This window comes from Centropristis striata, chromosome 15 (genome assembly GCF_030273125.1).
Source record: "Centropristis striata isolate RG_2023a ecotype Rhode Island chromosome 15, C.striata_1.0, whole genome shotgun sequence".
NCBI classification, from domain to species: domain Eukaryota; kingdom Metazoa; phylum Chordata; class Actinopteri; order Perciformes; family Serranidae; genus Centropristis; species Centropristis striata.
In genome coordinates this window covers 32,002,259-32,014,927 of record NC_081531.1, presented here as the reverse complement: position 1 = coordinate 32,014,927, position 12,669 = coordinate 32,002,259, and the positions used below count along the sequence as shown (strand labels likewise).

At 35.9% G+C, this 12,669-nt stretch overlaps 1 protein-coding gene across 1 annotated transcript; it reads left to right on the top strand.

Annotated features, from left to right (window-relative positions):
- Positions 1-705: 705 nt before the first annotated feature.
- On the top strand, positions 706-11,254 carry LOC131987069 (V-type proton ATPase catalytic subunit A-like). Its single transcript, XM_059352217.1, has 15 exons — positions 706-850; positions 2,093-2,190; positions 2,961-3,089; positions 3,190-3,404; positions 3,485-3,622; positions 4,059-4,210; positions 5,032-5,194; positions 6,210-6,318; positions 6,560-6,682; positions 6,764-6,878; positions 7,901-7,964; positions 8,058-8,261; positions 8,681-8,775; positions 9,463-9,634; positions 10,529-11,254. The coding sequence occupies exons 2-15, from the start codon at positions 2,109-2,111 to the stop codon at positions 10,619-10,621; spliced, it is 1,854 nt and encodes a 617-aa protein (XP_059208200.1). The 5' UTR covers positions 706-850; positions 2,093-2,108; the 3' UTR covers positions 10,622-11,254.
- Positions 11,255-12,669: the final 1,415 nt, after the last annotated feature.

Genomic DNA, 12,669 nt, shown 5'->3' with positions numbered 1-12,669 from the left:
AGCAAATCATTTTTTGATTATTATATTTTGGGGGTATTTAGTAACATCAAAGCAGATTATCCAATAAGAGATGCTACCCAATAGTTGGACAAAATTTAGTATAAATTAATTTATTCTACAGTTCATGTGATTTTTAACATTGATGTATGTGCATGTAGTTATGTTAGTATGTGTATTACAACATATAATAATAATATATAATATATATATAATATATAATATTTAACAAGCAACAATATATTTGCAATATCTGTGCAATACAAAAATAAAAATAGCAGCCGTTTAAGTATTTTATGTATATAATGTGTATATGATGCATGTATATTTATGTATGTATATAATAACTTTTTAATATGCAAATGTGTTGATGCTTTGAGGACTGAATTTCCCCACTGAAGGATAAGAAAAAAGTATTATATTTTCTTAAAAGCTAAAAGCTAGTAATTATTATCCAGTAAAAGGCGAAAATATAGTATAATATTTAATGTATATTTATATACGTATTATATAAGACGTTAAGATTGAATTTAATTGAATGTAGGATATATTTAAAGACTAGTTGGTTAGTTGAAGTGAACGTTTCATTTTTGTCCAGCAGAGGTCAGTAATGCGCCTGGTGGAAGTGTTAAACCGGCGGAACTTATCGTCGACTGAGAAACCGTTGAGCTTCGGACGCCATGTTGGCTCCACCGATAAACCAACCCGTTAGAACGGAGTGTCCTGTTTGAGCCACAATGGAGACGTTTTCTTCCCGTGACAGTCTGGTGCTTGGCAGGTGATTAACACAGCGAAGCTCCTCCTCAGCCTGCTACGGTAAACACAAACCTGGAGAACAACACATTAAGACAAGGTAAGCCGTTTAAATTAGCGGTAAAATATGAGGTTTTAGATTTAGATCAGTTTGCTCTTGAACCAAATATCGCGCGAATAAACGTTAGTTTAGCTCAACCTGTTTGTGATGGGGATGATAGCTAGTGATTGCTAGCTGGTAATCTGACTTAACGTTATGCGCACACACAAATCAGCTTTGCTGTGTGTATGTGGTTACAAACATGACACCATCTGGATAGCAAACATGTCCTCAGCGACGGACAGGAGTTAGTTTACGTTATCTTTACCTGCTGAAAGGGGAATGTATGAAATGCTGTGCAGCATCAGCTGAGTTAGCTTGTGACCTTACAGTGACAGTCATTTATTCAGTACAGAGTATTAGTGGCACTCTGTAATGTGGAAAAGTGGAAATAAATAGTATACATTTATATCTCAGGCTGCCATATTCACTCTGTATTTATCATTGATGTTGGACATTATAACATTGGATATATTAATGTAAACACTGTGCAATTTCTTGTGCAATATTTCTACACTCTGTTGCATTATTATCTCATGTTACCGTGCAATATGAACATTACAACCTTGTGCAATAATGCTTTCTACACCTTGTTTACATCATACCTATAACAATCTATTTCTGTCTGTTGAGGGGAAAGAAACCTTTTATTTATGAATGGAACTTTGAAGCATTTAATCACAGAAATTACACATCCCTGATAATATTTTGGACTGGATGTGTGTGTAAGTATTTTATGTGTTTGATGACTAATTCCATTCAACATTATATTAAAATACAGTTCACAATAGTACTGTGGAAAAAGTTTTAGGCAGGTGGGGAAAATGCTGAAAATAAGAATGCTTTCAAAAATTAAACATAAAGTGCATAGTGAATGAACAGAAGTAAAATCTAAAGCATCAATTCTTTGAGGTATTTTAAATATTAACAAGAATATAAAAGTATTAACAAGTTGAGCAAGAAGAAGTATAAAAAAGTAAAAACACTTTAAACAATAACAAATATTTTATTATGCTATTATACTTTTAAATTCTCCCCCTTTTTTATTTTAAATTTATGCAATTTTTTACACTACCCTTATTTATACTCATCACTGCTATACACCTGCTGCTGTAGCGGTGAAATTTCTTATGTTATTAGCTAAGATGAGGTTCTGCATGATGTAAGTTTTTGTCTGCTGGGTGTGTTGAATTTTAATGAACAGCATTTATGTCTCATATCTATCCCTCTTCTTTTTTACAGAACATAAGCTATTAAGATGGATACATCACAGCTCCCTAAGATTGCGGATGCAGAGCGAGAAAGCCAGTTTGGATATGTACATGGAGTTTCTGGACCAGGTCTGATTCATGACCATATTGCATTGTTTAGCATCTAATAGATGAAAAGTAAAGAAGCATAAATGTATTCACTGGAGAACAACCATTTTCCCTGTTTTTCTGCATTAATGAGATAATAATTTCAGACTTTCAGACAAAAAAGGTTTTAATGGGAAACAAAGCAGGATTTTGTTTTTCAGAATGAATTATCAAATATATTTACAAAACAAGAGCAAGACATTTTGCTTGAAAATTCTATTTATTTTCTGAATTAATGAGATAATTATCTCATTAATTCAGATAGCATTTATTATTTGCTTGAAAATTCTCCTCTATTTTCTGTGAAAACGTTTCACAGAACATTCAATCATTACGTACACAAGCCACTCACAGTAAGTCATTTCTCCAGCTTCTACAGGATATGTAAGACTAAAACGGTGAGTGTATTATTGAAAACCTTGCAAACTATCATGGCTTTGCCAAGGAGCAGACACTCTGGATACAATTTTGTGTTAAAACTTAAAGACAAAATTATACAGCAAACCACATTGTCGTCCTTGCTCCACAGAATGAATGAAAAATGCAAGTTATGTTCTTATTATGTATATTACTTTATGCTAGGTGGTTCACATGTGGTTCGATTTCTCATTATATTCTATTAAAACAACATTTTAAAAGCAGTTTGAATGTTGTGCAAACAAAAAACTGTAAAATCTGTGGAATTTTAGATTTTTAGAATATTCCTTGCCCAACAGATATGTTCATGCATCAATTATGTGTTCCTATAACAGTGGTGACAGCTACTGCGATGGCAGGAGCAGCCATGTACGAGCTGGTTCGTGTCGGTCACAGTGAGCTGGTGGGAGAAATCATCCGTTTAGAGGGAGACATGGCGACTATCCAGGTCTACGAGGAGACTTGTATCCTTTCCACTGCCACAGCAAATGGCAAATTTCAAGACAAGACTTGTGTGTCAACGTGCCTGTGTTTGTTTGGTTTTTTCTTAATTAATTGCCACAGCTGGTGTATCTGTTGGGGACCCTGTCCTCCGGACGGGAAAGCCCCTCTCTGTGGAGCTGGGACCAGGAATCATGGGCTCAATCTTTGACGGTATCCAGCGTCCACTAAAAGACATCAATGACCTCACTCAAAGTATCTATATCCCAAGAGGAGTAAACATTGGTGCTCTGAACAGAGACCTCAAATGGGATTTTACCCCTGGACAGAGCCTTCGGGTAAGAATATGACTGTCAAAGTGAAGGGAGGATGTGTTTTCTCTGCACCTGTTCTGACTAATTTCACATAATCTCTCCAGGTGGGCAGTCACGTGACAGGTGGCGATATCTACGGCATGGTGTTTGAGAACTCCTTAATAAAACACAAGCTGATGCTTCCACCTCGCAACAGAGGCACTGTCACCTACCTAGCCCCGCCTGGAAACTACGACATTTCTGTGAGTGTTTGTCCTGAAGCTTCTTTGTTGGATCAAGATTTACAGTACAGGCCAAAAGTTTGTACACACCTTCTCATTCAATGTGTTTCCTTTATTTTCATGACTATTGACATTGTGATTCATCAAAACTATTAATGAACGCATGTGAAATTATGTACTAAACAAAAAAGTGTGAAATCACTGAAAACATGTCTTATATTCTAGTAAGCAAAGGGTGGTTACTTTGAGGAATCTAAAATACAAGACATGTTTTCAGTTATTTTAAGTACATAATTCCATATGTGTTCATTCATAGTTTTGATGCATTCAGTGAGAATCTACAATGTAAATAGTCATGAAAATAAAGAAAAACGCATTGAATGAGAAGGTGTGTGTCCAAACTTTTGGCCTGTACTGTATATGGGACTTATTATCTAATCTTTATTTCTTTGTTCAGGACGTGGTTCTGGAGCTCGAATTTGAAGGCGTGAAGGAGAAGTTCACCATGATGCAGGTGTGGCCCGTACGACAAATCCGCCCAGTCACAGAGAAGCTGCCTGCCAATCATCCACTGCTGACTGGTCAGAGAGTTCTGGACGCGCTTTTCCCGTGAGTGGTCGAGCATCTTCAGCCTCGATTTTAACTTGTGAACATAATAAATATGTTTATAAAACAGTGAAAGCACAAATGTGGATCCACTAATTTTCAGAGTTTTTATGGGTGCTAGAAATCCTTAAACGCTTGAAATTTAGGGTCGTGTTTTCGAGGTTTAAAAAGTGCTTAAAACTCCTTAAAGTGTAGCATATATACAGTGCAGGCCAAAAGTTTGGACACACCTTCTCATTCAATGCGTTTCCTTTATTTTCATGACTATTTACATTGTAAATTCATCAAAACTATTAATGAACACATGTGGAATTATGTACTTAACAAAAAAGTGTGAAATAACTGAAAACATGTCTTATATTCTAGTAAGCAAAGGGTGGTTATTTTGAGGAATCTAAAATACAAGACATGTTTTCAGTTATTTCACACTTTTTTTGTTAAGTACATAATTCCATATGTGTTTATTCATAGTTTTGATGCCTTCAGTGAGAATCTACAATGTAAATAGTCATGAAAATAAAGAAAAACGCATTGAATGAGATGGGTGTGTCCAAACTTTTGGCCTGTACTGTAGGTTGCCAAGTCTACTTACAAACATGAAACTTTATAGTGTTTACATTTGTCACCCTTCTGTAGAATGCTGTCACAAAACATAATTTTGGTTGTTTACAGCAAAATAAAATCTAATTTAATGTGATTAGGTTAAATAATCAGTACTGTTAGGTGCTGGAAAAAGTCTGAAAATCCTTAAAGTGTTCTAATTTGACTTTGGAACAGGTGTAGGAACCCTGTGTTTTATGCTGAATCTATGCTGTGCTGTGTAGTTGTGTGCAGGGTGGCACCACTGCTATACCCGGAGCCTTTGGATGTGGAAAGACTGTGATCTCACAGTCGCTGTCCAAGTACTCCAACAGTGACGTCATTATCTACGTCGGCTGTGGAGAGCGTGGAAATGAAATGTCTGAAGTGCTGCGGGATTTCCCCGAGGTAGGCGGAGAACGGAAAAGTTTCAGATTTGTCATTTGTGATTTCTACTTCACTTTTAGCTTCTTTTTATACTTGAGGTGGGCCTATTTATATGTATACCTAATTATTGCAGATTTCTGCAAAAAAAGTTTTAATGGGGAACAAATTCTTATCATCTTTTTCTGAATTCATTTTATTATCAAATGTATTCATAAAACAAGAGCAGGACATTCTGTTTTTGAAAATTCTGACATTTTTCTGAATTAATTAGAAAAAAATATCTTTAATCAATAAGATAATTATTAATTATCTAAATTTGGAAACTTTTCACAGAACTCGTATCTATGTTTTTCTAAAGAATACATAAAATTAATTACTATTTCTACTTCACTTTTAGCTCCCTTTATACTTTAAGGGGACCTATTTAGCTTTGTTTTCTATCACTTATATAATTATATATAACAGCTGGATGTTCGTGTTAAACATGGCCAAATTTCAATGTGGTAAAAGTACACAAAACTAATCCCAGTAAGCAAAAAACCTGTTTCCAATATTTTTTTCTACTTGGATTTCTTTAAATTGTCATCTGCTCCAGGCGCATTATTGCTGTGTTAACATTAAATAAATTGCTACATGCTAACATCTTGGAAACCTGTAATCTTGGTTGCAGATGTTAATTTTGCCTCAATTTCGTTACACATCACATGCATGTTTGTTGGTGTAGTTTTTGGTTTTGAACCTTTTATTGTATTGTGTAGAAAGTGCTGCTATACTAATGTCCCGTCATGTCAAAAGCAGAAATGCGGAAGGACCTGGAAACACTGACCACTCAGAGCTGCAGTATGAGAACAATAGTGTTAAAATGTTTTTATAACATTAAAGTATGTAAACCTGTTCTGGTAGAAACCCAAAATACATGTATGAACTTGACAATGAGCATATATCCCTTTTTTAAGAAAGACCTAATAAGTAAATAGAGAAAAAGAAGAAAAAAGCTTTCATACTGTATTTTAGTGACACTGCTCTTGCCCAACAGCTTACTATGGAAGTGGATGGCAAAATTGAGAGCATCATGAAGAGAACAGCACTGGTTGCCAATACATCCAACATGCCTGTGGCTGCCAGAGAGGCCTCTATTTATACAGGTACCAACCACTCACTTTACACTGTTTGTTTTAAATGCTACTATATGATAATTAAGAGAATTAAAAGGAAAAAAACTAAGTTAATTTCTCGTTTCTTTGTCAGAAAAAAACTTAAGCACCCTTACATCTCAATTTGAATTATGTTTTAAGTAGCATTAGTAACATTAAAGAAAATGTTTCTTTCCTCTTTGTAATTGTTTGGAGAATCCAATCTGTAAATTGAATATACTTGCCTCTACAGGAATCACACTGTCTGAATACTTCAGAGATATGGGCTACAATGTGAGCATGATGGCCGACTCGACATCCCGATGGGCCGAAGCTCTGAGAGAAATCTCTGGAAGATTAGCTGAAATGCCTGCTGGTAAGTTTGTGATGCATGTCATTTATTAATGTGTTTTTGTGGGGACACTGTGAGACAGTTTATGTATGTGGTTGTCTGTAGACAGTGGCTATCCTGCTTACCTGGGCGCCAGGCTCGCCTCCTTCTATGAGCGCGCCGGACGTGTGAAGTGCCTGGGAAATCCAGAGAGAGAGGGCAGCGTCAGCATCGTAGGAGCGTGAGTACACCATCATATTAGCACAGAGAATTATGTGTTACTTTTTTTTCTCAACATCTAGATTCAACACATACATGAAACTGAAATCAACCTAAAGTAGATACATTAAACCCTCCAAATCCCACCATTCTGCCTGTAGGATTAAAATGTACATTTTCTTATAAAGATTGCCAAAAACAGTTTCTCCAAGAAAGAAAACTCTAAAAACAGGCATTATAATCAAATTTTTTACTTTCCGGCAGTCCTTAAACAGATAATAGGTTACAAAAGTTTCAGTTAGAAAAAGTCACCAAAATGAAACTTAAAATTGTGATATTCCTGTCAAAATCACTTTATTTCTACATGTCTCATTTAAAACGTTGCCAAAATATAAACTGTTTGGAATAATTAGATCCAGTTAAAAACATTAAATTCTGCTCCTCAGCACACTTTGAAGCCATGATTGATTCTGCTGAATATTTGTCACGTGACAAATATTCACTGAAAATCTGTTTACAAGGAGCGGAGAGGAGAGGACAGAAGAGGTTGTAAGTAGAGGTTATAAAAATGTAAATAGTTCAATTTGTATAATATGTGGAGACATGTTTTCCCCCAATATTCACAACACATGTGGACACTTGGTAAAGTGTTATATATATATATATATATATATATATATATATATAAAATCCATTCTATTCCAATTTGTTTTTCCACATGTTTTTTTGCACAAAAGACATATTTTTGAGTAATTCTCACTTTGAGCCTTGATTGCGCTGATTCAAAAAAAAAAGTGCAGGACCTATATCATGCAGTGAAATACCACAATGCCTGAAATGGCTTGGGATTCTGAGGGTTAAAATCACAGATAACACATTGAAACTGTATTCCATATCTTCCATACAGCTTCAGTTCTTTTTTCAATAGTAATTTAATTTAATTTGGAAATAAGAAAAGTAGGCAGCCTGAGAAAACAAACCTATACATGCAAAAGTATCAATTATTTTACTGACTTGTCCTTAAAAACTGTGAATTCCTCTTAGTGTGTCTCCACCTGGTGGAGATTTCTCAGACCCCGTCACTTCAGCCACACTGGGAATTGTCCAGGTAAGCAGTGTGTATTAGCTCCTCAGCCCTCTATCCTAACATTTGACTGTGCAGTCAGTATTTCTTTATTCAGCTTCATTTCTCTCTGGTTAGGTGTTCTGGGGGTTGGACAAGAAGCTGGCTCAGAGGAAGCACTTCCCTTCAGTAAACTGGCTGATCAGCTACAGCAAGTACACGCGAGCTCTGGATGAATATTATGACAAACATTTCCCTGAGTTTGTTCCTCTGCGTACAAAAGCCAAAGAGATTCTGCAGGAAGAGGAGGACCTGGCTGAAATCGTGCAGCTTGTAGGCAAGGTGAGGCGGTTAAGATTATAGAACAGTGGTTTCCTGTGAGTTTTTCCCAAACACACACATTTTTACAGCCAGTTAATTGATGCATTTCATTTGTTATACCTGTGTTTTATAGAAACAGATAGTTTGTGTTGGAGCTTTAGAGTAAATCATTTAACCCATTGAAGCCTGGAAAGCGTTTACGTCGTTTTGTAGTATTTGTATAAGCTCTCAAATACTTTTTGAATTTCATTTCTATCTGCTACAGAGGCTGAAAAATCTATTATTTAGTAGAAGAGTTCACACTTTTTTTTCCAGAATTTTTCCAGAATTTCCAGAAAATTAGAGGCTTTTTTTAAAATCGCCCAGCGGTTTTTCAGACCTCAATGGGTTAAATTGTTAGCATGCTAATTAAAAACTCAAAAATCTCATTTTGTTCACAGGCTTCTCTTGCTGAGACTGATAAGATCACTCTAGAAGTTGCAAAGCTGATTAAGGATGACTTCCTGCAGCAGAACGGTTACACCCCCTATGACAGGTGAAGACAGAAACACATAACGTTACCATTCTTAAATGGACCGTTTTTGTGTTCCTAAGGTTCTCTCAATCCAAACGATAACAGAAGACAGACTTTGTTGACGTCATGAAGTAGCGTGGGATCATGGGGGTTGCAGTAGGACATTTAGGAGCTTTTTATCTGGAGCCGAATTATCTGCAGAAATTTAATCTCCTCTCCAAAACTAATGGCCCTGATGTTAAAACCAGTAAAACCACTGAATATTGCTGTGTCATGAGAAAAATCTGTTTCTTTGAAGCTGTTTGGCTGCTGGCAACATTTTCTCGTTTGTTTCTCGGATAACTTCAGATCCATCATTCGGTAAAAATATATAATTAAAAACAAAGTTTAAAAATCTAAAGAGTGCATAGTAAAATGGATAAAAAGTAAATGTATAACTTATTACTTTGATTAATACTACAGATTTCTCTGTGTTTGAAGAGTTGTTAGAACTTTTGGGATAATCATTTTCACATATTTTAGAAGGTGTATAGAATGTATTGAAAATATTAAATACAGAGTACAGCATTAGATATTGATGTAATGTACATAACTTGTAAAAAACTAATCAGTTGCTATGAAGTCTGATGTTCAATTTCTCTAAAGATTTTTCCGTCACTTGATCACTTAAACTGTGAGCATGACACATTCTTCTGTCCTGACATGCAGGTTCTGCCCTTTCTACAAGACTGTCGGCATCCTCTCCAACATGATCTCTTTTTACGACATGGCCCGACACGCGGTGGAGTCCACGGCACAGAGCGACAACAAAATCACCTGGGCCATGATCAAAGAGCACTTGGGAGAGATCCTTTATAAAATCAGCTCAATGAAATTCAAGGTACATGATTGTTCCATAACCCTCTGAGCCTCATGATGTTTCAGGTTGTTTTTTTGCTCTTTTTACATTTTACTCTCTCTGGCCTTGTATTTCACTACAATATATAAGTTCTATGGAATTGGCACAATCCCGACTAGAAGTGGAAACAACTCAAATATGTTTTTGTGCAGAATAACACAATTATGACATAGATCGTTAAAAAAGATTCTGCAAAATTATTTTTTAAAAATTAGATTTTTCTCTACAACACCTTTCAAGTGCCCACAAGTGTCATGTATTTTGTAAAACAAAATGTGTCTCCACATGCTATACATATTGAACAATTTCCTTTTTACAACCTTTACTCACCTCTCCTGTCCTCTCCTCTCAGCTCTGTGTAAACAGCCTGCAGTTCTGTCAGATTTTCTGTGAATATTTGTCACGTGACCGTTCGTTTCAGCAGAATCAATCATGACTTCAGTGTCGCTGAGGAGCAGGATTCAATTTTTTAACAGGGTGTAGTTATTCCAAACAGTTTATATTTGGCAACATTTTAACTGTGACATGTGGAATAAAGTGATTCTGACAGAAATAGACAGAAATATCACCATTTTAAGCTTCGTTTTGGTTACTTTTCTAACTAAAACTTTTGTAACCTGTTGATCCGTTCAACGACTGTCAGAAGGTTCATTACATTACATTACATGTCATTTAGCAGACGATTTTGTCCAAAGCGACTTACAATAAGTTCAGTAATGTTTATTTTACTTGTACGATAAGCTGTATTTTTGCCAATCTTTTAAAGAAAACAGGTTTCAGAAGGGGGGGAGTTTAGAAGGTTAATTTGTGGGGGGAATTATCTTTTCCATGTTTGTTTTTATGTTATGTTAAAGAAATATCTTATTCTCTGTGTAGGACCCTGTGAAGGATGGTGAAGCTAAGATCAAAGCAGAATTTACCCAGCTGCTGGAGGACATGCAGAACGCCTTCAGGACTCTGGAGGAATGAGCTTCTACCTCTCTGTTCCTCTCCCCGGTGCAGTGCAACATAGTGCAGGTTGAATGGCCCGTGTTCTGGATGTCTGCCTCAGTCATGTGAACTCTTTTATTCCTCTGTGTTTACGTCCCCTTATACATTCCTGCACAAATTTCCATTTAATCTAGTTGATTTTTGACCTTGAAAACGCAGCACTGGAATCCCTTTTTCGAAACTTGAAAATACAGTTTGCTCAGCGGACGTAGCAAAACCTTCAGTCAGCACTCTGCATAGCACTTATAAATCATCATGGTGTGGTTAAAATCATTGAGCCCCAATCAGGTGATTAACTTGCACTCAAGCTGCAACAAAAAGTGGAAAGGGATCTTTCTTTTCCCCCAGATGTGTCGGTGATCAATACAGATTATTAATCAAATGGGAACATGCACATGGTTAAAGGGACAGACGTACTGTACCAGGGGGTTAAAGGCATTCTTCCACCTCTTACCTCTTAAGTGTGATAGTGATGTTGTGGACAATATACTTGATATTATGTGCAAAAATGTGAATGAATGAGTCAGTTAGAGTTGTGTTGTAACAGATGTGTCACTATTATATTCGTGGTACGTTGCTGTGTCCTGAAATAAATGTAAAGAAATGACTTAAGTTCATTGTGTCACTAAGATTTTATATATTTTAGTTTTTGGAGTGCCTAAAGGAAAACATCATCCCCAAAATTATCATTTGTATATCAATTACACACCCTGTGTTAATTTTTGATAAACATTTCATTTTTCTTGCATGTTTAAAAACAGAAAAAAATCTTTATGAATTCAAATAAAAGGGGACTGTGAATAACAGTAAAACTATATTTATAAATTATCACAAAACTCATACAGTATGACCCGAGACCCGCCTCTTTTTCTTCTTGAAGCTCAGATCTCTGGACATCTGTAGTAAGATGCTGCATATGTTTTATCAGTGTGTGGTGGTAGTGTGTTGTTTTTATGCTGCAGTCTGCTGGGGAGGCAGCATCACACACAGAGATGCAAGGCGGTTGGACAGACTGGTCTAAAGAGCTGGTTCTGTGGTTGGAGCCAGGTTGGACACACACATAACACTGGTTATTATCAAGAATGTTTGAAGAAGAATAAGAATAGATGTAAAAATGACCAAAAAGGACACAAAATGACCAAAAATGGATGTAAAAATGACCAAAAAAAGGACACAAAATTATCGAAATAGACACAAATTGACCAAAAACAGATGTCAAGATGACCAAAAAAGACACAAAATGACCAAAAATAGATGTAAAAATGACAAAGAAAGACACAAAATGACCAAAAATGGATGTAAAAATGACACAAAATTATTGAAATAGACACAAATTGACCAAAAACAGATGTCAAGATGACCAAAAAAGACACAAAATGACCAAAAATAGATGTAAAAATGACACAAAATTATCGAAATAGACACAAATTTCACTGGTCTAAAGAGCTGGTTCTGTGGTTGGAGCCAGGTTGACCACACTGGAGGAGGTGGTGGAGAGATGACCTGTCAACATGTTCTAGTCCATCCTGAAATACCAGATCATCCGCAACACAAAACCTTTTATGGACCAAAAAAATCAGCAGTGGACGGCTCCTCTCTCTCCGTTGCAGGACAGAGAGATTCAAAAGATCCTTCTCTCCTCCAGAAATCAGACTGTCTCATTCTTCAAGAGATTCTACCAGTCTAACTGAATTTCCCCTCAGGAATGAATAAAGTAATTTTGATTGATTGACAGATGCATTTCCACTAAAATCTTACCATTTAAAAAAACCTTCTTGGATGAGTAAACGTGGCCCACTTATTCTTCAAAAAAAGTTTTCTTCTTAAATTTATGGAGACACATTTTAATTTTGTGGTGAAGTGTTCCTTTAATGTATTCTACACATCACTTGTAAAATGTAGATTTTTCTCTCCAGAAATTTGCAAACTTTAATTCACAAAGCAACCTCCACTACTCTAAAGGCCTGCTCGATAAAGCAGGAGATAAATAAATTTGATCACAAATAGTAGTAATAATAAAATGACAG

Bases quoted from the DNA above. Each gene is read 5' to 3' on its own strand.
- LOC131987069 (XM_059352217.1), top strand. From the start codon at position 2,109: ATGGATACATCACAGCTCCCTAAGATTGCGGATGCAGAGCGAGAAAGC. The intron at 2,191-2,960 runs GTCTGATTCATG...TTCCTATAACAG, and splicing joins ACATGGAGTTTCTGGACCAG to TGGTGACAGCTACTGCGATG. The intron at 7,965-8,057 runs GTAAGCAGTGTG...CTCTCTGGTTAG, and splicing joins CCACACTGGGAATTGTCCAG to GTGTTCTGGGGGTTGGACAA.